The sequence below is a fragment of the Miniopterus natalensis genome, chromosome 11 (assembly GCF_054644295.1).
Source record: "Miniopterus natalensis isolate mMinNat1 chromosome 11, mMinNat1.hap1, whole genome shotgun sequence".
Classification (NCBI taxonomy): Eukaryota; Metazoa; Chordata; class Mammalia; order Chiroptera; family Miniopteridae; genus Miniopterus; species Miniopterus natalensis.
Window position 1 is genome coordinate 72,434,943 of NC_142091.1, and position 27,795 is coordinate 72,462,737.

The following is a 27,795-nucleotide window of genomic DNA, read 5'->3' on the forward strand; positions in this document are numbered from 1 at the left end:
AGAGGCCAGCAGTGCCCGTGGCTTAGGGTGTGGAGAATGCTGCTCTGGACCCGCAGCCACGTCTGACCTTGAGCCCAGCAGAGTCCAGTACAGGGCTTCCTCCCTGTGCTCTGGGGCGACCCCAGCACCACCCAGCACCCCAGGTTTGCAGTCTGCACCTGAGTGCCAGGGCCGCGGGCCCAGAATGTGAGAGTGGCCCAGGCCCACCTGGACCCAAGCACAGCATCCAGAGCAGCCATCCCGGCCAGACCCAGCAGACTCCAGGGCTGCAGCGAAGGAGGTAAGGTGGATGGGGAAGGGCCCTGATGATCCAGGGAAGCCCACGGGCTCCTTGTGCCCAGAGAGGGCAGACAGATGAAACAGCTGGGGCCCACCCTCTTTCAGGCTGGGTCAAACTGGGGCCTCACAGAGCCCCCCAGGTCTGTAGCTCCATCCCATCCACCCACACATGTTCAGGCAACTGGCCACTTCTGCTTGCCAGGGGAGGAGTCACTTGCTACCTGGGGGCCCCATGCTGCTGGGCTGTATTTCTGGGTGGTGGGCCCAAGGTACAAGGGAGTGGCCTTTCTCCTTTCTTGGAGTAAACTGCTGGTGTTGTGTCGTGCCCCCCCCCCCCCCCCCCCCCCCCCCCCCGCCCTGCCGTCCTAGGAGGGAGGTCTCACTTTCAGCCCCTCCGAGTTCTGCCCAAAGAGGGCAGCAGTGAGGCCTTGGGGGAGGCAGAATGTTTGGTGACTTCAGTGCTGGAAAGGAGGACCCAGGGTCGGGTTGATCTGAATCCACCAGCCACGGCCCTGCTCCTGCTGGCCTTTGGGCAGCGTCTGCTCTGGCTTCCAGCTCAGCCCCTTTGTTGGTAAGAGTAGCATGTGGAGCCCAGAGAAGGGCAGTGAGTGCCCTAAGGTCTGCCAGGGCTGCCCTGTCTTCCCCATCCCCAGAGGCCAAGAGGGAGGACTCAGGCCTCCCCAAACACAACTCCCAGGCAATCTGGAGCAGAGGCATCGCCCTGGGCAGGGCAGGGGAGCCCCAATTCATTACCAAGATGGAAAATGACACTTCCCTGTGTGCTTCCCCAGGAGAGGGGCTGATTTATGGCTGCACTGCGCCGAGACATTCGTCAGCGCCTCGTGGCGCACACGCCATCTGCGGGGGCATTAATAGTGTGTTATTAGCCACCGGTGTGAAAGATGCCCTGTGGATGGGCTATTGCTGTTATTTATTATAAAGGCGCCAGCCCAGCAGTGGGCCCGTTGGAGCCTGAGCTTGGCCCCCGCCACTGCCTCCCCGCCACTTGTCCTTGTTCTCTTCCCAGCCTCTACCAGGGGTTGGGGGGGTCATCCCTGGGGCTGAGGCCACGCTGGAAGAGAGCAGCTAGCTATGATCCCCCAGGCCTGCGCCACAAATATTTATGGAGAACCTGTTCAGTGCCCAACTCTGCCTCAAAAATGGGCTGCGGAGCCAGTCGGAAGTGGGTTGGTGCCCTGGCCTTCCAGTTGGTGAGCCATGTGACCTTGGGCACTTCCCTCCCCCTCCCTGAGTGCGCTCCCCTCTGTGCGCTGGAGGCGCAGGCTCAGCAGGGAAGTGGCTAGCTGCAAAGGAGGGAGTTTGTGGAGGGCCCGGTGCAGCAGGTGCTCAGGCTGGCCTGTTACTGCCACTACCTGGTCTGACCCCATCGGACCACAGGGGCTGCTGGTGGAGGAGAGCAGCCCCCACAGGACCCTGCTGGACACTGTCCACCATCGCCTCCCATGCCAACCCCCCAGGACAGGGTTTGAGAGTCGGTGCCGAGGCAGGAGGAGGTGGGCAGGGAGAGGGCTGTCGAAGCGCTGGAGGGCTCTCTCTGCCCTGGACCCGCCCTTCCCCACTCTGGGCCTTGATTTTTCCTCCTCTGTAAAAACCAGTTGATCTGCGAGATCCCTCCCCAGTCCTGAGAGTGGGATTCACCCCTTGTGCGTCTGTGCGGGCAGGCGGGAGGGGCCGTCTCTAAGAAAGGGGGGCCAGCTTCTGACACCTGGCAGTGGACCCGCAGTTGGGCAGTTCCAGGCTGGTCACCCCATATGAGAGGAGATGAGTGAGGATAGCAAGGGTCTTCCCTGGGTTTGCTCTCTCCCAGGGTGGGGCCTCCCCAGCTGAGGGGCATGTAAGACACCTGGGAAGGGAAGAGCAATGGACATTCAGCCCAGGGCCTGGGTTTGTGTCTGGCTCCGCCACCACGCACTGCACAATTCAGACCAGTCCCTTTGACTCTCTGGGCCACCGTGGTGAGGGCACCTGGCTCACTGTTACCTCCTGGGGTGGGGTTAAAGGAGGGCCAGCCTCCCTCTTCTCTCCTACTGCCAGGTCCTGGGTTTCGGATTTTGGGGCCTCCCTTTTGGCTCATTCATTCATTCTCTCATTCAACAGATGTTTATGAGCACCCCCTGGGTCAGGCTGTGGGCTAGGCCCATGAATAAGACAGAATATGTCCTGACTGGTAGGAGGAGTTTGCATTCTAGAGGCAGGGGACAGACAATCAACTTGTCCTAAATAAATGAGGGGGTGTTGCACAGGACCAGGGCCTGCATGTTGAAAATGCCCAACCTCTACCCAGCTCCAAGCCTCTATTGTATTATCAGTAAGCATCGCCATACCTAGTCTTACCGGGCCACCCACTCCTCTCTCAGCCCCTGGCTGCCACGATCCTGCTGGCTGCTGAGCAGCCCAGCAGGGCAGACCCAGGGGACCACTGCCCTGTTCTCTGACACTGTCACCAGCCCTGCAGGTGCTGCCCTCTCTTCCTTCCTCCCAGCCCCCCAGAATCAAGGCCTTCGGGCCCCTCTCCTACCTCTGAAACTCCCCCAGCCTCTCCTTTTTCCTTCCCAGAAGGAACTAAACCTAACCCTAGGCAGCTTTACTAAAAATGCTCACTGACGGAGGGAGATGTCAGGTGCAGGAACCTCTTATTAAATAATGCCGGGAGAGAAAGAAACAAAATTACAGGTGTCTCCTTTCATCCCCCCACCCCCGCCTGGCCCTGAACAGTTTAATATTGAACACTGTTATCAATATAATTAACCTCCTAAGACCCAATTTTAAAGTCTTATTTTTAAAAGCAATTTACATTCTCTGAAGTTCAGGACATCCCAGCACCCAGCCCCGCCCAGGAGGCCCAGGAGGGGAGATGAGCTCGAGGTACGTTTTTAGTGGATTTGCATACCTGCCTGCAATTACAGCCAGTGATAACTACTGATGCATAATGCATGCAGCATGAAATTAGAAAAATAATTAACTTTAGGTTTGAAAAGAATCCCTACCCCCACCCCCCACGCATTGCAAGTTTCAGTGGCACCAGTAGACAGATCAGGCATGAAGCTGTGCAGTGTAGGGTTAGAAAGGCCTTGAGGGCCCTGGCATCCAGCCCCACTGCCCTAAGGAGGTGCTGCCAGTGGGCATAGACTGGCCTGGGCAGGAGTCCCACTCATACTGAAATCCCAAGTCCCTCTCCTCACCTGCCATTCGCATCCCCTGGACCCGCAGGGAAGCACTGCCCATTGCTAATGACAGCACTGGTCCTGGTTCTGATTACCACTCTGCAACAGGCCCTCGGCGCAGGCTTGAAGATAACCGTCCTTTATCCTCACAGGAACCCAGGGGCATGGATAGTTCACGGCCCCATTTTACAGATGAAAGCCAGAGACCTGAGGCCACCCTGCTCAGTGGAGCAGCTGGACCAAGTCCAGGCTGGCTGCCAGGCTACCTGCCTTCACAGGGGAGGGCTTTTCTGGAGGGTGCTCTCCCCAGGCCTCCCTGAGCATGAGGAGGTAGTGGCCATACCACGTGCCACTCCCCCACCCCCACCCCGCCTCTTGACCTCCCTCCCTCCATGTTGCTTATGACCAGGGAGGTGGCGTAGGCTGGTAGGGAAGAAAATGTGGGGCCTCTCATTAATTTAAAGATTTGCTGAGGACCCATCACAGATATGGAGGTGACCCTGCCTGGTGGGGCCCCCCTCGTTTTTCCCCTTCTGGGGCTGAAACTGCTTCTGTCCCCAGTCTGCCCTGTACACTTGGCTCCTGCCTGGGGCCCTGCTCTGCCAGTGGGGCCTAAGAGCCTGGCAAGGTTTAGGGAAAACACAATTCTTCTTACTGAAGGGAAGGCCTGGGAGGGGGCACAGGAAAGGGAGGGCTAGGATCTTCCTCTGTCCCAGCCTCAGCTTCCTGGCTCACTGTGTCTGCCCTCCCTCTAATGAAACTCAACCAGGACTAGTGAGTGACCTCCCTGAGTGGGTCATAGGAGGACCTTGGGGTCCCTCCCTGGGGACAGTTGGGGCAGCTCTTCTTTCCAAAACCGCCAGGCCTGTGCTAGGCACTCCACACAACCCCTCTCTCAGCAACACATTACAGATGAGGAAACTGAGGCCCAGAGAGGCATCCCTACAGGTCACACAGCTGGGGGCTGGTGAGGCCAGATTCGAACCAAGACCTGTTGTCCTCTCCCCATTTCCAGTCCACACGCCTCTTTCTTGGAGTCACCACCATCTGGAATTCTCAGATTCCTACCTGGTGCTGAGGGGCCAGCTCTGTGTGGCCCAGATGTAGGGTCAGTGCTTCCACCCCAGCTTGAGGGGAGGGGCTGAGGAAGCACAATGTGAGGTGAGGGAACCAGTATCACAGCCCCTGACAGGATCCTGCCAGGAAGCAGCATGGCCTGCAGGCTCCCAGTCTACCCTAGAGGCTCAGCAGGGGCAGGGGCTGGGGCAGGGGAGTGAAGGAGGGGCTGGTAGAGAGCGGAGGAAGAGACAAGCAGTTAACACAGAGCCTAGACCAGTGTGCCTGGGGTAGTTGGAGAATTATAGCAGCGTTTAAACCTCATGCATATGTTACATACAGGTTGCACTTATGAGGGGGTACTCTGCACATATTATCTTACTGAATACTCAATAGTAAGTTCCCCTGTAAGGGGAATTATGATGACAATACTTATAGATGAAGAAACTGAAGCTCAGAGAGGACAAGTAACTTGCTCACGATCACACAGCCTGGAAATGGCAGAGGCAGGACTCAAACCCAGGTTTCTCTGTCCTGGAAGGTGGCAGGAGCTAGTGGCTGATGGCAACTGCCAAGAATGATGCCCTAGGTGCCTCCTTGGGTAATGGGAGTCTGGATACCTCCAGTCTGAGCCACCTCACTGCGTCCCCTCCCCCACCCCCATGGCAGATCAAGGATCCTGCTGTCAGTCAGAGCTGGCAGGTCATAATTCACACCATGCTGAAGTCTGTGGGATCTGTGCAACGATGACAAGTGACCCCACAAAAGACAAGCGATTTACCAAGTTTCATTTGATGGCCATATAAACCATTCAACACACAACAAGAGACTAAAAAGGCTACCTGGCACCCAGGCAATTAATGGGCTCCTCCAGCGAGGTGTGCTCCCTGTTCCCCACCCTAGGCCCCGCCCTACTTTCCCAGAGCCAGAGGGCTCAGAGTTGGTGGCCTTGGGGAAGGGGCAGTAGGGGAGATGAGCCAAGATGGATGAGACCCACAGACAGGGGAACGGAAAGGCCTTGGGTCCCTGCCTCCCAAATGCTTCTTGGTTATCCATCAGGCATCTCTGAAATGTGCAATTTATACTCTATTATTGATGCCAGGGCCTCTGCAGGCTGAGGGCTGTGGCCATGAGCTGAGTGGGCACTGGAAACTGACATCCATGCCAGAGAAGGTGGTGGCTGGCCTTGCCTTTGGCCTTAACAAGTCTGCCCCCTGCTCAGGGCACTGGCCTGGAACAGCAGAGCTCAGGGGCTACCCCAATCCTCATGCCAGGACTCAGCATTGACAGACCAGGAGGGTGTGTGTCCTCTGACCATTTGCTGGGGGCCCAGGCAGAGGCTCTCCTGGGCTTGGATTTGATCCCTCAGACCGGTGCAAGGTAGCCTTTGGATAGGCCTGCACCTTCCTGTCCTCAGCACCTGCCCTGGCCCTGATTCTCTGTTCATAAGCAGCCTGAGACAGGACCTTCAGGCTCCCTAACCTTCGTGGTTCTGGCTCTGTGCAGAGCAAGGGACAGATGTGCAGCTGGAAACCTGGGCTGGCTGTGACCCTGGATAGGCCTCTCACCCCTCTGAGCCTCAGGCTGCTCAGCTGTAAAATGGGACAGAGGACCTGTGTGTATATGACAGGTGGGCGAAGATACAAACATATGCCTTGGGGGGGGGGCGGTGGTTGAGGACTGCCTGGAGGAGTCCCCCCGGTGCCTGGGTTCATCCCTGTCCTCTGAAGTCGGCATGCCCAGGTATACACAACTATCCCTTGCTTTGAGCCCATCTGTCCTATAATCAGGGCCAGTGCCCTTCCCAGTCCGCGATATAATGAGAGGTGGGAGAATCAGTGTTCAGATAAGGGTTGGGCGGCCTGGGATACACACTCCACTCAGCTCTTACGAGGTGACTCAGTGCCACTGAGGGCAGGAAGGGCTGGGAAGCATGGTGCAAGGCTCTGGATGGGAGATGAGCCAGGGTGGGAAGTGGCCAGGGTGCCTGGTCAGGGAAACAAAGGTGATAGCGCGATCCACAGAGAACTGAGCAGTGGGGGTTTGAGTGGGCTGGGGCCAAGGTCCGAGGCAGCAGTCCTTGGTTCCTCAGGCCAGTGGGTGCTAGGGGGAGAGAGCTTGAGCTGGCTTCAGGGACCTGGAGTGCTGGGCATAGTCTCATCAGCCCCCCTTCCCTCACTTCCCCCTCTGGTTCCAGGCGCAGACCCCAGGCACCTTTCCCCTGCCCCTCACTTGCTTCCAGCCTGATGTCCTGGACTGGCTCTTGACCTGCCTTGGGTTGACCTTATGGACAAAGCTTCATACTGCAGACAGGCCCTGGGCAGAGTTAGTGTGTTAGCCATGGGCAAAGTTTGTGCTCTCTCCAGAAGGCCTGGAGCTGCAGGCTGGGCAAGGCCCCTGTAAATGCAAATAGGGCATGAGTGTGCTGGGCTAGTGGTGGAGGTGCTCCCGTCTTCTCAGTCCCTTCTGTACTGAGGTGGTCACTGATGCCAAGCCATATCAGGCCAACACAGCCCATGGTCCCTGCCCTTGAGCACCTGAAATTTAGTTGGGGACATTAAAACACTAGTCACCAAACAGCGTGACCCACAGCCCGCAGACATACAGCTCTTTGAGCCTGGTGGTCAAGTTTCTGCCTAGGTTCCCCCTCACTACTTCTCAAGTGGCCTTGAATAAGTTTACAACTCCAAGCTTCAGTTTTCTCTTTTGTTAAATGGGAATAAGAAGGGCTCTGACCTCATGTTTGCTGAGACGGTTAAATGACTTAAATATTCATAAAGCTCTAGGCGAGGTCTTTATTACAGTGTGAGCTACTATCCCACCAGTATGGAATCACAAGTGGCTAGAATACAGGTTGGCATATGGTACATGCTCAATAAACATCTGTTGGGTGGCTGGATGGCCAGATGCATGGAAGGGATGGATGGATGGATGGATGGATGGATGGATGGATGGATGGATGGATGGATGGATGGATGGATGGATGAACGAACAAACAGATGAGTGGATGGATGGATGAATTGGAGGATGGATGGATGGATGGATGGATGGATGGATGGATGGATGGATGGATGGATGGATGGATGGACGGAGAAATGGATGGATGGCTCAGTGAGTGGGTGGGTGGATGGAAGGATGGATGATGGAGCAGAGGGAAGCTCTATCTGGCATCAAGAAACCTGGCAGAGGAGGGGGCATTTGAGCCTGGTCCTGAAGGGTGAGGTGCCATTTGCTAGGTGGAGAAGAGCAGCCCTGGTGTAGAGAGAGACTGAGAAGGAAGAGGGCTCTGACATGGTTGAGAGATGGAGACACTGGGTCGCTGGGGCGTGGGAGTGAGGCCCCCACTGACTCCTCCGCAAGCCTGTCCTGATTCTGCTCTTCACACCAGGCTGCCCTCCAGCCTGGAGCCTCGGCTCAGACTCCAAGAGGCCATTGTGTCCTACCACTGAAAAGCCTTTGTGAACCTAGATTTATACAGCAGGCCTTGGCCGGCTGCATGAAGACACCTTCCCCACTGAGGTTGAAAGATAATTTCTCTTTAATTGATTTTTTTTTACCACTATGAACAGTTAAATAATGAGAAAAGTCTATGCTGCAATTTTTCCATTTGTGAAAACTGAAATTACACCTCCAGGCAATTCCCTCAGAGCATGGATCCCTCCCTCTCCTTTTTATTTGTCTCATTTCTTTAAATGCAAGAAAACAGATATGTATTTTTTTCTCTCTCAAGTTTTGTGATTTTGGAAGGGGACAAGGTGTGGAGTAATTTCTCACACAACACGGGACGCAGCTAGGGAGGGCACCTCTGATAAAAAGAGATTTCTGTAAATACACAAGAAAGCAATTCTGTTGACACCTTCTTCTGTCTATAAAATGCATGAGTGGCACACAGGACATGTTTTAACACCAGACAATGAAGCGCCCCGCTCTCCACTGCTCACCAGTGACAATGCTGGTAGCTGCTTTTTTGCAGGTTCTAGTCACACCCCACTCTTGAGCTCACAGGCATCCCAGAAACAAGCTTTCCCTTCAAACCCTGGGTCCGAGCCAGATGTGAGTTCCTCATTCCAGTGAGAAATGGCTTGGAATCCATAAAACACGCCCTAAATCCATCCCATCAACATTGACCAGCCACGTTTAGCATTAGCCATAAAAACCAGCTTAGTGTGAAATCTTGAAAGAAGAAACCGAAGCTGTGGCGTGGCCCTTGCTAAATTAACCTCCCCCGAGGCACAGAATCACCGTCCAGGAGGGCTCGCAGCGTCTAATTCACGGGCAACATCTTGCTCCTGCTGAGATTTAATGTTAGCCAGATGTCGCCAGAGTCCATCCTAAGCCTGACTGATCACCTGTGACATAACCTTGGCACAAAAGGGGCCGTGGTGCCTGCGCCTTGAGGCTTGATTTCTGTCCCACGTCCCTACCTGCAGCGGCCCCTTGGTGGCATGCGGGTTGTCACTGCCACTCGCTCTCACTGCACGTGTCTTGTGCTCCTTGCAGGTGTTGAGGCCCCAAGTCAGGTGAGGCTCGGTTCCCCCAGCCATCCACCATGGTGGTGGCACACCCCACTGCCACTGCCACCACCACGCCTGCTACCACTGTTACCGCCACTGTTGTGATGACCACTGCCACCATGGACCTGCGGGACTGGCTGTTCCTCTGCTATGGGCTCATCGCCTTCCTGACGGAGGTCATCGACAGCACCACCTGCCCCTCAGTGTGCCGCTGTGACAACGGCTTCATCTACTGCAACGACAGGGGGCTCACCTCCATCCCCGCCGACATCCCTGACGATGCCACCACCCTCTACCTGCAGAACAACCAGATCAACAACGCCGGCATCCCCCAGGACCTCAAGACCAAGGTCAACGTGCAGGTCATCTACCTGTATGAGAACGACCTGGACGAGTTCCCCGTCAACCTGCCCCGCTCCCTGCGGGAGCTGCACCTGCAAGACAACAATGTGCGCGCCATCGCCAGGGACTCGCTGGCCCGCATCCCGCTGCTGGAGAAGCTGCATCTGGACGACAACTCCGTGTCCACCGTGAGCATTGAGGAGGACGCCTTTGCCGACAGCAAGCAGCTCAAGCTGCTCTTCCTGAGCCGGAACCACCTGAGCAGCATTCCCTCGGGGCTGCCCCGCACCCTGGAGGAGCTGCGGCTAGATGACAACCGCATCTCTACCATCCCGCTGCACGCCTTCAAGGGCCTCAACAGCCTACGGCGCCTGGTGCTCGACGGCAACCTGCTGGCCAACCAGCGCATCGCCGACGACACCTTCAGTCGCCTGCAGAACCTCACCGAGCTCTCGCTGGTGCGCAACTCGCTGGCGGCCCCGCCCCTCAACCTGCCCAGCGCCCACCTGCAGAAGCTCTACCTGCAGGACAATGCCATCAGCCACATCCCCTACAACACGCTGGCCAAGATGCGCGAGCTGGAGCGCTTGGACCTGTCCAACAACAACCTCACCACACTGCCCCGCGGCCTGTTCGATGACCTGGAGAACCTGGCCCAGCTGCTGCTCCGGAACAACCCCTGGTTCTGCGGCTGTAACCTCATGTGGCTGCGGGACTGGGTGAAGGCGCGGGCAGCTGTGGTCAATGTACGAGGCCTCATGTGCCAGGGCCCCGAGAAGGTCCGGGGCATGGCTATCAAAGACATCACCAGCGAGATGGACGAGTGCTTTGAGACAGGGTCACAAGGTGGTGCGGCCAACGCTGCAGCCAAGACCACAGCCAGCAACCACGCCTCTGCCACCACACCCCAGGGCTCCCTCTTCACCCTCAAGGCCAAGAGGCCGGGGCTGCGCCTCCCCGACTCCAACCTTGACTACCCCATGGCCACCGGCGATGGCACCAAGACCCTAGTCATCCACGTGAAGCCCCTGACAGCGGACTCCATCCGTATCACGTGGAAGGCCACACTCCCCGCCTCCTCCTTCCGGCTCAGCTGGCTGCGCCTGGGCCACAGCCCAGCCGTGGGCTCCATCACGGAGACCCTGGTGCAGGGGGACAAGACAGAGTACCTGCTGACAGCCCTGGAGCCCAAGTCCACCTATATCATCTGCATGGTCACCATGGAGACGGGCAACACCTATGTGGCCGATGAGACCCCCGTGTGTGCCAAGGCGGAGACAGCCGACAGCTACGGCCCCACCACCACGCTCAACCAGGAGCAGAACGCCAACCCCATGGCCAGCCTGCCCCTGGCGGGCATCATTGGGGGCGCCGTGGCCCTTGTCTTTCTCTTCCTGGTCCTGGGGGCCATCTGCTGGTACGTGAACCGGGCCGGTGAGCTACTGACCCGGGAGCGGGCCTACAACCGGGGCAAACAGAAAAAGGACAGCTATATGGAGTCGGGGACCAAGAAGGATAATTCCATCCTGGAAATCCGGGGCCCAGGGCTGCAAATGCTGCCCATTAACCCTTACCACGCCAAAGAGGAGTACGTGGTCCACACCATCTTCCCCTCCAATGGCAGCAGCCTCTGCAAGGGCACGCACACCATTGGCTATGGCACCACGCGGGGCTACCGTGGCGGCGGCATCCCCGACATAGACTATTCCTACACATGATGCCCCGCCCGGCAGGCCCACCCCGGCTCCCGGCTCCTCCTGGCGTGGCTACCCCGTGGCTTTGCCCAGCTTGCTGCCATCTGACAGAGTGAGGAAAAGAAACTCCACGATGACTTTCCCAGCAAAAAGCAAAGTGTGGGGAGGGTTGACAATTTTCTAGAACACAACAGTGAAAAAAAATTTTTTAAGGATAGAAGGCAGAAGGGGGGTTTGACGTTGCTAAAGACATAATTTATACCGAATTATGCCAGTAGAGAAGGGAAGGACTAAAAATAATACTGCAGGAAGGGTTGGGTCGGGTTTTTTCCCCCTGAACTGGAAAGATACTACCTGTACAACGTCTGTGTACACCTCATGCTCTGTTCAGGGCCGTCACAAAAGGACCGTGAGAGAGAAGCAGCCGACACGGAAGCCCCCACGCGGCTCTTGCTGCCGGCTGCTCACTGGCAACGACGTGTGGAAGATTTTCAGGCTCCTCACAAAGGAGAGAGGGAAGAAAAGATCTTTTCTTTTGCTATGGAGGTATTGCCCTGAAGTCTCTTCCCTGGTCTTTCCATACCATTTCCCTTATAGATTTTCAGAAATATCACGTCATTTACTGCGTTCTTTGAACAATGATGTAACCAATTAAAAAAGAAACTTACTTTTTCCTATATGAAACCCTCTTCACCTCCATGCACCACACTCCATGGAAGCCCCATGGAAGCTGCGGCTTTTCTGGCCACTTGGAGGTACATCTATCAACCTATCTCTATGTTGTGTCTCTAAACACAGACAGGTAGATAGAGCCACATAGACGGTCCTGACAGTACTTCTTGGGTCAGTTCGTACAGTTTCTTGAGACAATAGAGTCATGAAAACGTTGCTTTCTCCTAACAATCATTGAGTAAGTAGACAGTGTGTTGGGGATCCAAGTGGGGTGGGGGACAATGCTGTTCCTAAAGGCGGAGGCATGTCTGTCCTGGACAGGTGGCTGAGGGCACCCTGGGCAAGGGATGCTTTCAATTTGATCCTATCTCAGGTTGGCCAGAGCTGGGCCATGCTCTTTTCTGATATAGAGAAACTTTCTTTGACTGCTAGTGTCCTCGTCTTCTACCCCCCACCTCCCACACACATGCAATCACCTCAGTAGCTCCTTCTCCGTGCTCTTTGCTTTCTCCTGAGATAGGTAATTGGTGCAGGGATTGTGTTTTTTTTAAAATATCAGCTGATTAGATCTAATTGTTTCCATGGCTGCTCAAACAACACCCAGAAACAGACATGAAAATTCTCAGAAAAGCCCTGGGAGACAGCACTCCCAAATGCAAGACCCTGAGCTGTGCCCACCCCTGGGACTGTTCTGGAGATAGAGGCCCAGACCTCCCTCTAAACAAGCCAGACTCCAGAAGGGTACTGACCAGGGCCCTCACAAGAGCTAAGGCTTTATTTCCTCCCTCTGGAATCGACATTGCCATCATTTATCAACTGAGTGCAGTGTGGCGAGCCATGAGATTAAAACGATGATGAAATAATGACAGCAAATCTGGAAAGAAGAGAGGACTGGTGCCTGGGGTTCTGCTGTGTCTGCGTCCCTGCACGTGGGGAACTTCGGTCATCATCCGTCAACATGCCACTTGTCCTATACTGGGGAAGCACGATGTCAAAGGAGAGACACTGGGCTGAGGGCAGGGAGGATGAGAGGGGTCCAGCTCCTGGTGGTAGCGCTTTGAAAGGCCTCAGCTGCTCTGACAAAAGCCAAAGGCAGAAGGATGAGGTCACAGGGCTGCTGTGACAGGCCTGGGGCCGGCTGCTCACTGGACATGAAAAGATGCTACTGGCCCCTTCAGTGAAGGGGGGTCGAAAGAAATGGACACAAGAACTGCATGAGAGGCGGAGAAGAGACACAGGCATGGCCTGGCGAAAAGAATGGTCTCACCAAATGGGGACTCCTGACTCCCCAGGCCCAGGGAGAGGCCGAGGGGTACAGACACCTTTCATTCTAAAACAGGCCTTTTTGCCTTTTTCCCATTTTCTCATACAATGTCAGGAGATAAATTTTTCCAAGCCTTAATTTCACATCTGTATAAAGATGGCCCTCTGGCCTGTAGTGCCCCCAGACACAGGTTCAGTCCCATTCCCCCAAGCTCAGGAAGGAGCAGAGGAGCCCCACTGGGTGTGGCTGGGAGGAGAGGGGGCACCAGGGTCTAGGGCATTGGCTGGAGGACAGACAGAAGTCCAAGGTCTCTGCTGTTTCTGAAATGAGGTCCCCTCCCTCAAGGTACCACTCCTGCCTTCTGCCAGTGTCCCAGGAAAATTGGTCCCTGGACACTCCACTATCAGCCCGCAAGTCCCACTGCCAACATGCTTGGTCCTCCATCTCTAGGTTCTCCTTCCTCCTTTCCCCATGCCAGGCAGAGGTCAGGTCATTCCCTTAGAGGCTAGGAAGGCATCTGGAACAGCAGGTGGCCCAGTGCAGAGAGGGCTACATGTAGGGGAGGGCCTGGAGCCAACCTGTGCTGAACTTTCTTCCCCCAGAGCATTAAGCAGGCCCTGGCCCTGCCCGGGCCTGAGGACAACTTCCCTCTCCTACTCTGGCTCCCGCGCTAACAGAGCTCGGGCCCTGCCTGATTTGCCACAGGCGTCAGCCCAGCCAGCTCCCTGGAGCCCGCTCTCATCTTTCCTGCCCTAAGCATCCCAACATCTTTCCAGCATCCTTTCTGAGAGTAGGATCCCAGATGTCTGCTGCCTTATGTCCCCTCGAGCCAGGGAGGGGGCCTGAAGCCAGGTCCACTCTGAAACCTCATTCCCTCCTGATCCAACTCCCACAAAACACAACGAGAAAGAAAGGGAGAGAGAGTGTGTTCCCGGGCACCCTGCCTCCCCCACCCCCAAGACGCAAGGGAGGACACAGGCCCAAGAAGCCAAGCCTGGGCCACCATGTCTGTCCAGAATCCGCCTTGTGTGGGTGGCCAGCCTGACCCCTGCAGCCTCTGACCAGCTGGAACACCTGCTGGCCTCGGCAATGGCGAGTGCATTCTGTGGCATTTAAGGCAGGTTTAAAGTTAAAAAAAAAAAGCCCACGACACTTCTTTGGTTAAGTGGTTTACCCTTCGTGGTAATTAGATGTAGTGATTGGAATCTCTTTTCTATTACATGGCAATTTTCCTTTAAATTTCCCCTTTAAAAAAAAAAAGGAAAGCAGGGAGGAGGCAGCGGGGGCCAGGCGAGTCATTTGCATTTTGCGAATGAGGCCTCTTGTAAGCTCAGCTCAGGCGTTGGGCCCAATGTATGGAATGCTTAAGAGATTACTAAGAATAAAATCTATTAATTAGTCATACCCAACTCCGCAGACATGATATGCATCAAAAGCTCCTTTTCTTCCCGTTTCTCCCCTCTTCCTGTGGCCTCCCCGGAAGCCTCCACCTTCTCTAAATTGGCTCCGGCTCCCTGGACCGCCTCCCTGGTAACAGGGCACCCGGTGGCTAACTAAGGGGTGTCCCCACCGAGAGCTGGGGTGCTGGCTTCTTGATCTGGGTGACGCTGGCAGAGGAGGTGACAACAGCTGGTTAGGAAGATGGCAGTGGCTGGGGGGGCCAGGGCTTCCCCACCCAAAGCCTGAAGGCCACGCCCACCTTGTGCCTCCTCTCCCTCTCTTGAGGGGTCCAGGGAGGCCCACCAGCCCCAACAAGGGAAGCCCAAGGCCAGGCAGAGAGTGAGAAGTGGTCAGGGAGGCTCCCAGAGAGTGGCAGGGAAAGTGTTTTGCAAATCCACGGCCTCTGTTTCCCTTCCTGTAAAGTGGGAGTGGGCTCAGGTAGCGCCTAGCTTTACCCAGTAAAGCTGGGTGCCCCAGAGGCCTTCTGTCCTCTGCTGATCCCGGAAGGTTCTAGTCAGGCCAATACAGGTGATGGAGGGCCAGAGCGGGAGGGAGAGCCAGGCGAGGATCTGAGCAGGCTGACCGGAGCCTGGACAAGGGGCTGGGCAGCATGCTTGAGACTGCATCTGAGCCTCCCTTCTCATCCCCGGGAGCTGGGGAGCAAGAGGAGGACACCCTGCCCCCCCAAAAGTGGCCACCCAAGCCCCAAAGCCAACCCACTCCACTCCAGAAACCTGTGTCCTGCTGAACGCAGCAGGGAGGAAGACCAGGCATCTGAGGCTTATGCTTATGAAAAACACAGGAAGACTGGATGCGGCAACAGGGAGCGATGGGGCTGGGGCATCTGCTGGAAGGACGGGCCTCAGGGCACACAGCAGCTTGTGCCCACAAGGACCAGACCGAGCTGAGGGCGAGGACATAGCCAGGGTGAGCTGTGAGTGTCCCATGCGCCCGTGTCCCCTCCTGCACTCAATCAGCGCAGGTGATGGGCAACAGATACCTGGCACGGATAGTCGCCAGGCTGAGCACTAACAAGCAATTCACAGCCCCATGCAGGCCTTCCAGGATGCAGACAGAGGAGGCATCTTTTTTCCCTAAGGAAGGGTATAAAGGCTCAAAAATGTAAATCATTACCATTTACAACCAGGCGAGTCTGCTAAACTGATTAGGAAAGATTAAACTCCTTGGAGTTGAAGGAAAAGGGTTTTTCCAGTTTTATGAACCTGCCCCCAGTGACCACGCATGTAGCAGGGATTTTATGGCGGGGCTCAGGGGCTGCCCCTTTGCAGCTCCTGGGGGACCTGGGCTTCTTCAAAGGCTGACACCACACAGGCCAGAGTGCTCAGGAATAGCTCAGGTTTGACGGAGCCGGGGCTCAAGCATGGTCCTCAGAGAAACCAGTTCTGCCTCCATTGAGGGCCTTGTGCTCCGGGCTGTAGGGCAGGGTGGGTTACTTGGCCCACAAATGTCATTATGAAGCTGTCCTAACCCCCAGCAGAGAATCTGTCCCTGCCCTCCTGATTCTGCCTGCCTTCAAGGGTGAAAGTGAGAGGAAGTGGCCAGTCCAGTTGCTTAGAGAGTAGGACTCCAGAGCAATGAGCTTTTCTGCTTCCTTGCTGTTCCAGGATGGGTCTGTCTCTGATCCATTCCCTGCAGTCAGTGAAAGGGGAGTGGGGCCAACTGTAAAGGGAAAACTGAAGGCAGGGAAGAGAAACTGTAGCCTAACAAAGGAATCAGGCAGTGAGCTCTCCGTCACTGGAAGCATTCAAGTACGTGATGAGACGGCAGGTATTTTCCTGCCTAAGCCAAGATGTGGTTCTTTGACTAGAAGATCTTGTTTCCTACCCTTACTTTATAACCCCCCAGGACCCTATAAAGGATATATCAACAGATGCCCACTGTGCTGCTCAGAATGACCAGTGTCCCCTGAAAATCCCAGGTCAGGGCCATCCCCCAGCCCCGTCAAATAGCTGCTTATGCTACAAAAGAGATGCCACAGAATTCCCATCCTCAGTGTCCAACAGGCACCGGGAGAGGAAGAACAGACATGCACCACTCCCTCCAGGAGCCGACGGGGAGTTCGGAGGGTGACCCACCCCTGTGGCTGTCTCGCCTGGGGAAGCTAGGGGGCCACCTCCCGGGCCTCAGCCCCAGTTCCCAGGCTGCCTCCTGGACCTGCTCGAAGTGCCAGGCCCCCTGCCACCGAGCTCCCACCGCTGTCCCACCGGCTGTGTTCCCCGCTCAGCGTACCGGGCGCCGCGTGCTCAGTGGACCCACCCCAGCCAGGTCAGTGGGTGCCGGGGCACCGTTCACCCTGCCTTTTCAAGCATTTACCATTTCTTCTGAAATGTTCCAAGTACTTGCCTGAAAAATCCACATTTGCTTCTTTAAAAACACACAAAAAGATTCCCCAGTCTCTTGATGCCTCCTCCACCTACTTTCCCCTTTCCCTTTGCATTTTGAGTATATTGTGTTTCTCTGGTTTCATAGGTTCCACTATCGCTGGGGTCAGGCCCACTTTCTCACCATAAATGGGACTTGCAGGTGTGCCCAGACCCCCAAGGCCACAGAGGCAAAGCTCCCTTTTCTCCCGTGGGCAGACCTTCAGCCCGGGGCAGCTCCTGCCCTGCTTCCCACGGGACCACAGTCACCCCCCTCCACCCCTTGTTACTAAAGTGCCCGGCTTGTGCTGGGAGGGCAGTGCGGGCATACTGCGGGGGGCTCGCCCGGCCCCCACTTCCTAGCAAAGCCAGCCCCTGAGACTCTGCAGCCATCAGAGCCACCAGGGTACCCTGACCTCCATCCACACGCCCACCCACACCGTCCCCCACCTGAAAGCTCAAAAAGCTGAGCCTGGAGAGTCCTTGCAGGAAGGTCTTCACTGTCACTGCCCCTAAATCTCTTTTATAGCTGTCAGGGTGGACGGCTGCTCAGGCAAGGTGCCAGGTCCCCCCGAGCTCCTCCGAGTCGGGTCACTGAGCCCAGCACAGCGCCTGGCACACGGCTGCTCAATTGTCTCTTCTGCAGCCCTCCTCCCACTCGCTTGTCCTCCCCGCTTACATCTGCCCCCTCGGGCTCATCGCAAAGCCCCCCCCCCCCCCCCCCCCCCCGGTGTGCTAGCAACAGCCTTGCTCCAGTCCCGCACCTGCCCCTCTGGCAGCCTGGCATGGGGAGGGGCTCCTCTCACAGCTCTTCCCCCCTGAAGTGTCTCACTCTGCTCTCCCTTGGACCCACCAATCATCAGCTGTGAGCCTGATGGGGAAATCCAGCCACTCGGCAGCAGCTGGCGACTGACCTGGATGACTGTTTCCCCTGTCTGAGCCAAGCCTCAGGTGGGTGACAAAGGTGGCAGAGAACTGGGCGTCCCACCTTGTATGACCCTCCCATCAAGAGTTCCGCACCCTGAGCCACCCACCTGGAGAAACTAACCAAGTTTTCTCAAGAAGGAGAGAAACAAAGGCAACAGGAGCTGACAAAGCCACAGCGGACATGGGCTGCCACAAGCTCATCTCCTGGAGCCGTGATCCAGAGCGCCTCTCCCCTGCCCTGTGCGGAGGACATACTTGCAGTGTCCCAGAGACCACCCACCTCTGGCTGGCTGGTTCCAAGAGGTTCTAGGTTCCCGGAGGAAGACATGAAACCCTGAAACTAGCCTTAGCTTTCTTTACTGGATGCAGCACACCACCTGCCAGCAGGCTAGTGGCCCTGCTGAGAAGCCCACCCAGCGTTCAGGGCCGGGTGCCAGACTGCAGTGGGCAGGGGGTTTCTCTGGAACCTGGAACCTGGTGCCTTGCAGTTCACAGAGATGCTGAGAGCCATGGGGAGGAATCTGGACGGCGCAGCATTTTTCATCTGAGAAGGAGAGAAGGGGGAGGCTGCTGGTTGTGAACACAGGCAGCCAGAGTCGTGCGATTCTGCTGGCTGGAGGGGACGCCACTAATTACGAATGTCACCAGGAGGGTGTGAACAGGGAGGCAAAGGGAGGAAGTAAACTCAAACCCACGCATAAACACTGCAGGGTGAACCCACAGCAGATCCCTTTGACGGTGAAGGTTATTTGCGTGGCATTGGTATGATGGTTGAGCATTCTGGAGTCACTGGCTCCTGGCTCAGTGGGTTCCATTCCTGGTGGTCTAAGGAGGAAGAGGCTGGGGAGGGGTCCTCAGCCAGACCCTGGAGAAGGGTGGGTCCCTCTGTTACAGAAGGCGGGATGCCTCGTCTCTCACAAGCCTGTGACCAAGGTCCCTTCTGCCATCCGAGGGACCCCTTCCCCGGGCACCACAGCTTCCCTTGAGCCCCTGCTCCTCCTCACCTGCAGAATCAGTCCCGCAGGGCTACTCGGCCGCACGCTCCTTGCCTTTTTCTTTTTCTCTGAAGGGCAAAGCAGTCTCGGGGATGGGAGGGATGGGACCACCCCCACGGCTGCCTGCAGGTGCCTGAGAGCCTGTGCTGACCGGGCCTGGCCTCGGGCCCCCGCCTGACTCCCAGCTTCACCATCACTGAGGGGTTTTTGGAAACCGAGACACACACACACTCACCATGACGACCACACAAACCAAAGTGCACTGCGAACCGCCCTCGGCCTCCTTCTTGTAGGTGCCTTGAAACTTCAATGTTGACATGAATGTGATGAACTATTTGGTCCTATTTTCTGTTTGTCTGTTTTCATATAAAATGTCCAAGTCCACTTTCCTTGTCCTTTCTTGAAATAAATAGAAAGATTTAACTTTTACAGTCATCTCGCTGCTGACTATCGGCTTCGGGCCCAGCACACACCGTCTTGGCCACCCACACCGCATCCCCAGGCCTCACTTCCAAGGTGCAGCACTGGCCCAGGCAGTGGCTGGGGGGCATAGAGACTCTGGGTTAGTAAGTTCCCCAGGGCACCATCGGAACCAAAATGATTCTGCTCTAAGATGAGAGGGACCTCTGACCCCATCCCATAGGCGTCAAGGGAGGCAGACCGCCAACTAAAGGCAAACTCCGAGGGTCCCCACGTGGAGACATATTAATAGGGGCTGTGGATTATCCCATAAGAGGCTCTGACACCCGTGTGGGCATTCTGATGAGACTAGGATTGTATGGGCACTGGGGACACGTGTTCTTCCTCCGCCAGGTGAGCACCCCCTGGGTACCGACCCCCCAGATTCGGTCCTCTAAATACACCCACAGTGTTCACAATTCTAGGCCTTATCTGATCTCTCAGATAAGGAAAGGGGGAAAAACAATTCTTCATGAGAACAATAGCAGTTTTTGCTAAATTTAACATAACTCACTACTTCTGCCTGAGATCTGATTTCATGTCTGGATATGGGTTAATGAGTTTTTCCTTATATTCCAATGAAGCAATGTTATTTCTCAATGTATGTTGGTGGCAGGTGGCCCTCCTGAGGTGACTAGGGGTGCTCTGACCCCACAGGTGACCCTTTCCCCCTCACCTTCCCTCATTCTTCCATCCCCTGGGGGCAGGAGCCAGCCCAAAGGGACCAGGCCAGAGAGCAGCACTCGAGGTGAGCGCCCCGCAGGGCCCAACGCACAGTGGGTGCCCGTAGGGGTGGGGGAGAGGCAGGGATGGGCCTGCCCCCAGCTCACCCCACCCTCCACACACTGGCAGTAGTGCACAAACCAGGGAGCCCCTGAGGCTCTCTTCAACCCGGGCAGTAAGACTGGGTTCCCAAACTGTGTTTCTCAGCCTCTAGATCTAATAGAGCTTCCGCCAGGAAGGGTTCACGGTCATAGGCATTTGGGAACCACTGGATTAGAGCTCCTGCTCTCCTGGAGGGCTCCTCAGGCAGGGCCTTGGAGCCCCTTGGAATGCCTCCGAACTGGGTTAGGCCCATGGGCTCCAGCACGTCCTCCCTGTGCCTTGGTTTCCACCTCTGTAGAATGCGCACATGGTAAGAGCTTGTTGCGAGCCTGCTCATGTGTGGTAGGCTGCTGCGAAGGCCGTGGGACGCTGGGTTTCCCTCTGCTCGTCCGAGGAGTGCAAGCCCTGATCCTTGCACATCCCTGGGATTTATCCAGCAGCCCTGACTCCCAGGCAGGCGCTGAGCTGGTTGGCATTTCTTACAAGGAGGCCCGGGTGTCTCAGCAGAACCCGTGGGACAGGACAACAAAGTGCCCGCAGATCTAGCACAGAGGAAAGAGGTCCTAGCAGGGGTGGGGCCTGCTCCCCAGACCACCCCGACCACACCCAGGGTCTGTGGTGTGTTCTTAGCACCCGGCCTAGGAGGCACCAGAAGCTTCCGAGGTGACCCAGGCAGCCCCGAAATGCTGCCCGGGATGAGTAGGTCTGGGTGGAGCTTGCCCACCTGTGGTCGGGCGGCTTCCCCTCCCTCCGCACCCTGCTCGTCCTGTCAGCACCTGCCTCCCGGCGGGCGCCCCCACGTCGGGGCCCCCGAAGGACCCTCTCCTCCAGCGGCGAAGTAAATAGGCTCTCTCGAGCCGCTAACTGACAGCACAGATACAATCCCACGCTCCCCCCTCGGAGATTTACAAGGGAAGTGAAATCTTATTTGCACTGCTGCCAAGCCTGGGACGCGATGAAATTATGCCTGGAGAAGGGACCTGGGCTCCTCGCAGAAGCCGCTGCATCGGAGATGGGCTTATTAAAAGCCACAGTGGCCGCATTTCAACCTGTTTCAGGTGTTAAGTAATTTACTGCCACCCAGAATTCAGCGGTAGGTTTTTATCATTTTTATTTCCCTGATGCAGGCGAGTGCCCCAAGAGGTCCCTGCACAGGGAACTTCAGGTCTAAATGCTCCCTGCCACCCACCCCCAAGCACTGCAGAGGGAAATGGGGAGCAGGGGCCAGGACGGGGGCAAGAATGGGGGCTCGAGTGGCAGCAGACGACCCTGACTCCCCAGGGTTACACCCGGCTTGACCAAAGCCCAGAGTGACAAGGAGGGCAGGCTCTAAGACCTACACCCTACATTTGGGGGCCTAGTGATCACCCCAAAACCCTGTGGGCAGTTTCTAAAGGCAGCAACAGTATAAATTCTGTGAGAACAGTCAGCTCTGTCTCAGGACCCGACGGCTGACCGCACTATGAACAAGTCTTTACTGAGTACCTACTGTGTGCCAGACCCTGCTCAGATGGGAGACATAGCAGTGAACAGGGGCCCCAAAGACCCCTGCCCTATGGAACTCCCTTCTGCTGGTAAGGGCTGAATAAATATTTGTGGTTGGTTGACTAAAATCTCCGAGAGACAAATTAGCTCTTGGGAGAAAAGACACTGGAGCGAGGGGTACCGTGGGTGAAAGGGCAGGAAGCAGAGAGGCCACCGCACTGAGCATCTGCTCCTTGCGTCACTGCAGCCTCCCTCAAAGCAGGGACCTCCCCATGTCACACACGGGAAGGTGCAGAGCCTCCGGGTGTCGGTACCCTGTGCCTTTCATGGAGAACATACGGTGGGGGGCCCACGTTCTGTCTTTCCCCTTCCCCACCCACTAACTCTCGGGGAATGCACAGCCTCCTGCTCACAGAAAGCTACGGACAAAGAGCCGTGTTGTCTGGAGCCCCCAGGGTCACAAAGGGCCTGCACCCTCTGCGCCTTGAGCCCCTCAGCAGTACTGGACGGAGGGCTGTTTGGTTCCAGCTTGCATTGTGGGGATTAAGCCTATTATGGAGGCTCAGGGGCTAGGCTGATGCTCTTTCTGAGGCCCCTTTTCTCCACCTGTTTTCAGATTCTCCAGGAAGACCAAGGGGAATCTTCCAAGTTCAGGCTGAGCCAAGAGCAGAAATTCTTTAATTAGCTTTCCCTTGGATCAGGGCCCTGGCGAATGGATTAGTTGTGGTGGGACAGAGAAAGGGATCGGAGTCCTCCGTAAAGCTGAAATTACAAACGGGGTAAAGGGCCGAGAGTATATTACCAGGGAGAGCAGGTTCCTGAGCAGGCCCTCCCCAGCTCCCGAGGGACCAGCAGATGGAACCTGTCACCAGAAAGACATGGGAGATGTGCTCTCAGCGAGGCTGAAGTCCCCAGGAAGCTGGCGCGGAGAGACACTTGGCTCGGCCAGGCTGTGTGCCTGAGTCTTCTAATGAATATACTTCACCCATGTGGCCGCCCAGTTCTGAACCTTCGTAATCAGGGGGGATTTCCTAAAGGAGCATCCATCTATGATAGGCAAGACAGCGTGGCCTGATGGCACCAGGCGCCAGACATCTATCACCATGCTCCATCCTCACTTATCCCCATTTTCACACAAGCAAACCAAGGTCCAGGCCTAAAGAGTTTGCCCAAGGCCACGGTGACAGGTTAGCATTGTACCAGGTCTGTCCAGACTCCTCCCACAGCCTGGAGTCCTGGCCCATGAGGCCTCATGATGAGGCCTGACTGGGGGTCTGTGAGCCTGGAAGGAAAGGCGCAGATGAGCCCTTACCAAATCCCATTGTGGGGAAGTAGGCCTCCCAGGCAGGCTCCTCCAGGAAGCCTTCCTTGACCAGCCCACCAATGCACTTATACCCTGTGCTATAACCCTATTGCCCCCACTCTATAGCAAGTGCCTTTTAGAAGCAGGGACTGGGTCTTTATCTTTTCACAGGCTCTGAATGAAGGAAGGAGGGCTGCACCCACTACAGTCTGGGGAACTGGAGAGAGAAGCCTGCAGGGGACGGGGCCTCGGGAACAGAACAGGAAGGCAGGGACCCGGAGAGAGGAGGCTACCTGGGATCCCAGGAGCCGAGCTCCAGGCTGGCACCACCCTCAGGGCCAGGCTCTCCTCCTGGCTGGCTTTGCCCAGGAAGGCACATGAGAGGTGGGTGGGCAGGAGGACAATTCAAGGACTCAGAGACCCAGATTCCTGGGACTGAAGCATTCGAAGTATGACTTGTGCTCTCCTCCTCGAGCTTCACATCAAAGGTGGCTCTGCTGTGGGCCAGCCAAGGTGGGCTCTGCAAATATGGGCTGCCCGTGGGAGCCAGGCAGAGAAAGGGCATCTGGCCTAAGCCTCCTTGTGGCCTCCCTGCTCTCACTGCAGCAAGCTGAGCCACACTCAGGGTGCCACCTTGGGCCCCTCTGGGATGCTCCACCTGACCCCCCCTTCCTGACCCTCCGGACAGGTCTACCCCAAGGTCATGTCATTACAGGAGACTGTGTAGATGCACCACCCCAAACAGCAAGAAGCAGATCCACCCCAGGAGAGGCCAGACCCACAAAGACCAGAGCCACAGGCAGCATGTGGACCCCCAGGGCCAGGGGATGGGGTGGGGGTGAGGCTGGAAGCCAACCTCCCCTCCACTGGCCCCCAAGAGCATCTCTAGTGGCAGGTGTGGCCAAGGTAAGGAAGGGACATGAAGGTGGTGATAGTGCTGCTGCTGAGACTTAGTGTGAGCAGAGAGGAGTTCTATGTGTTTTCTGGCACAAAGCAAGTATTTCTGAGTACCTACTATGTGCAGGATTGGTTCGAGCCACTGGGGGTGAGCCTGGAGAGGGCCCTCCTCCAGCTGCACCTGCGTCTGCACTGAGCAGTGCTTCCAACCGTGCCTCCCCATGAGAAGAATGATGCCTCTTGTTTCAATTAGCCTTTTCTTGATTACTTGCAAAGTTCTGCATCTTTTCACTTGTTTACTGGCCATTTGTTTTCCTCCTTCCGGGAATTGCCTGTCCACATCTTTTGCCCATTTTTCTTATTGATTTGTGGGAGCTCTTCGCATATTAAGAGGAGTGGAGAAGCAGCCTTCTCTTGGGGCAAACCCTCAGGCCCTCTCCAGAGTCCTCGGTCCCCGGAAAGGGAGGAGGATTGGTGTGGGTTTCTGGGGGCTCACAATGTATCTCTAAACAACCCCCCAGCTCCAACGAGCCATCTTCTGCTGGAAGATGAGCACCTTCTGCTGGTGGGAGCCCCTGCCAGGCCTGCATCTCAGCTGGCAAAACCCAGAGGGCTTATTATTTACTTACATGAGATATCTACACTGCCTGTGGCTGGCAGGGGGTCCCTGATGGCACTCAATGGGAGCCAGCTGGTGTAGCTGGGCATCTAGGAGGAAGGGATAACTTTCATCATCCCAAGCCTGTTCTGTGGGGACCATCCAACAAAAGGGGCAGGTCCCGAAGGCCCAGGCTGACTCTCCCACCAGAATTCCTGGGCCCCCTCTGGCACACACCATCCCTGCCACCTCCTTCCAGCTATGATGGTTCCTACCTGAAGAGTGACCCAGACCCAGGAGGACACATCTGAGCCCTGCCCCCTTGCCCTCTGCCAACTGACCTTTCAGGCCCAGGAGTAACCCAACCCCGTGGTTGATTTTCCCGGCCATGCTTCTTGTCTTTCAGCAGACAACACAAGTCATAAAACTGATTTCCAAAGCCTATAAAGGCAATAACATTAGGGAGCCTGGAAAAATAAAGCCCCTCCTTTCCTTAAGTAATGGCTGCAGGAGCCCTCATGGGGCCCTTTCTGCAGCTGGGGGCTGCACCAGGTGGTAAATGGCTGTCGGCACATGTTCCAAGGGACCCCCAGCAGCCAGGGAGTCTGCAAACCGCTTGCTTACCTCTTCCCTGACTCCCCTGCTCATGGCTGCACCAGCTCCCCATAAACCAGTGAGAACTCACCGGATCCCCATGCCACCCCTTCTCCGTCCCCCCTAAGCTAGTGTAGCTTGCAGGCCACTGTCCTGGTGCTGGCCAAGGTCACTCCTGTGGCCAGAGCAGTAGAGACGTCTATGCTAAGGGTTGCCTGGTGAGTGGCCCAATAGGCGTCCTGGCCAGTGAAGCTCAGCACCCTGCTCTGCACCATGCTTGAGGGAGCCTCCAGAAGGGCAAATGACACTGCCACAAAGGTGGCTATTGTGACCTCTGGATGACAGAAGGGGATTGGAGCCCTACAGAGACCTGCAAAGCTCAGCTCTCCCCCAAGCTCTCCAAACACCATCCTCCTAATCCTGGGCTGATTCCACACCCACTAACCAGAAGGACACCTAGAACTACAAGTGGTTACCATGTGCCCATTCCCCCTCATTCATTCATTGAAAGGTAATGTGAGAGAGTGGAGAGAACCCAGCATCACGGGAGCAGAGGTGGTTCTAGCTTCCCGACTTGCCTGGAGACAAGTCACATAACAGTCCTGCACCACAGCTTCTCAACCTGAAGAGTGGGAATACGGAAAGCCACCTCCCAGGTCCTTTTTATGACGTCTGTCCTAGGCTCAGAGCATTGCTACGCCAGGGTGGGACTACTGTCTGCTGTTGCGGGGTAGAGGCTGGGCCAGTTATGAGGGCAAAGCAGGGCAGGCCTCACCAGCCGGAGGGGAGAGGGCCTGCCTGGAGGCAGGGGGATGGGCCAAAGAACCCCCCCAGTCTCTTCCAGGTAAGGATGAGTTAATGTCGAAGACAGGGCACCTGTGCAGTTAAAGGAAGGATCTGCCACCTTCAGGGCAGATCCACTGTGCAGCCAACAGATCCATAGCCAAGGGTTAGGGAGGCACCCTGGGTGTGGGGGGCACTGCACTGGCTCTCAGGGACCCCTCTCGGAAGTCACTCATCCCGGTTCTCCTTCAGGATTAAAACATGTCATGACGTGGAATTAGCCACGGGCTCGGCTCCGGCTTAACCACAAAGAGGTAGCGAGGAGGAGGAAGGAGGATCTTCCAAGCAGGATCCCGCTCCCGGCGAAGGGCCCCCTTTAGTGGCTGTGGGAACAGGAGGGGTAGGGCAGTGGGGTGCCAGCCCCCCCCAGCCTGTGGGGCTGTGAGCCAGCATTTGCATGGAGAGCTCGGTGGTTCTGGAATTTATGCAGCTGCCTGTGTGATTCCTAAGGCGAGACGAATCTCCAGGCCGCTTTTCTCAGCAGGAACAAGCCTTTTCTTCAAATCGATGGTGACACATTTTTAAACTGCCATATTAAGGAGGGAAAGATTTTGCCGGCCCCCTGGGGGTAACCCTTATTAGTCACTGGCTGCTATGAGAGAAATTGCAGGGGCAGACCCAGTGGGCCTGGGCGAGGCAATGGACAGCAACAAACAAGAGGGCAGAGGGCGCCTCCCGAGGAAGCAAAGCCCAGTGAGGGGAGGGGCACTGAGGGAGTGAAACTGGACAGGGCTCTGGAGCAAGGTAGGAGGCATCGGAAGAAATAAAGAACAGTTGGTAAGGGGGATAGACAGAGAGAATGGAGAAAAACGGGCAAGAGTAGAAAGAATGAGATAGAGGCATTAAGCTGATGTTTAAATTGATTTCCAAGTCTGGAGTTATAAAACCTAAAATCTTGTTTCACATGTTGCTATGGCTGCCAGGAAGCTCAAAGCCACATTCATTATCAGTTGCAATAGACTTGCTTGGCCTAGTTTTCATCTGGCCGAGACCAGGGTAGGTTCCAGGAGCCAAGCTGCCCCAAGCATAAGCAGCCACGCTGCCTTCCTTGGTAGACTAGGGATTGGCATCAAGTGGCAGGTGGGAGGGCTGAGTGGAGGGCCACTACCAGGAACCCAGCAAGAGGCTAACCAATTGAAAAGCACATGCCAAAGGTGTCCAGGCCAGAGGGCTCCAGCTATGGCTAAGGGCATGGGACACATCCTTATGAGATGCCCTGGTCAGTGCCCTCCCTTGTCTTGTTTCTTTTTATTTCTGTTTTAATGGTTCCCCAATTTTATTGTACCTATATTTCAATGGAAATTGGTGGGTTAAACATTTAAAAAAATCAATTCCAGCTCAAACGCCCACTTCCTCAGTGATAACAGTCACCATTTATTGAGTTCCAATGACTTGTCACATTTGCATGCAGCCTCTGGAGCCTCTCCATCACCTTCTGAAGGGATGTCACTCTGCCAGGTTTACAATTGAGGAAACCAAGGTTCAGAGGCGATATATGTCCTGGTCAAGGTCACAAGAGCTTGTAAGTGGCCACAGCAGCCCTGTCCTGTATTCCCCTGATGCGCCCTCACTCCAACCTCCAAGCCCCAGACCCCAGCACCCTGCTCTGCACACCAGAGTGGGCCCCCACCCCACTTGTTAGGAGGGAGATGAGGCTGAGTTAAGGTTAAGGCCAAGGAGGTGCTGAGAGGTGGTCAGGTGACCCCTAGAAGCCCTGGCCCTGACTATGACCCCCTGGTACCCACTCTGGCAAACCCCAATGCTTCAGCCATGACCTAGGAAAGTTCCCTGCCAGCTGCCAGACGGGATTTAGCTCCTTTAACAATCAAAGCTGCAAAGCTCCTGTTGCAAATGTCGATTCTGGGCCATTTGCTTCGTAGATTTTAATGTTCCTGTTTCTCCTCAACATCCTCAGCAAGGTAGCTCTTGCTTTTCAAAAGGTCTGTGGCGTTTGATGATGTTTAAGCCATCGTGAAATACAGCCAGGCGGCAATAATAAAACAGACGCGAGCCCTGCTGGCAGGGGAATGGCTGACAGCCGG

General features: G+C 56.0%; 2 protein-coding genes across 6 annotated transcripts in view; one reads left to right on the plus strand and one right to left on the minus strand.

The window, feature by feature from the left end:
- MACROD1 (mono-ADP ribosylhydrolase 1) overlaps positions 1-27,795 on the minus strand; it is a 132,332-nt gene that overhangs the window by 83,798 nt on the left and 20,739 nt on the right. The gene's annotated exons all lie outside the window — the stretch shown is intronic.
- FLRT1 (fibronectin leucine rich transmembrane protein 1) lies at positions 35-12,752 on the plus strand. The gene is made up of 2 exons (XM_016216364.2): positions 35-280; positions 9,021-12,752. Exon 2 carries the CDS (start codon positions 9,070-9,072, stop codon positions 11,092-11,094), a length of 2,025 nt encoding a protein of 674 aa, XP_016071850.2. The 5' UTR covers positions 35-280; positions 9,021-9,069; the 3' UTR covers positions 11,095-12,752.

What these genes read in the sequence shown, in the direction of transcription:
- FLRT1 (XM_016216364.2), top strand. Translation starts at nt 9,070, where the DNA reads ATGGTGGTGGCACACCCCACTGCCACTGCCACCACCACGCCTGCTACC.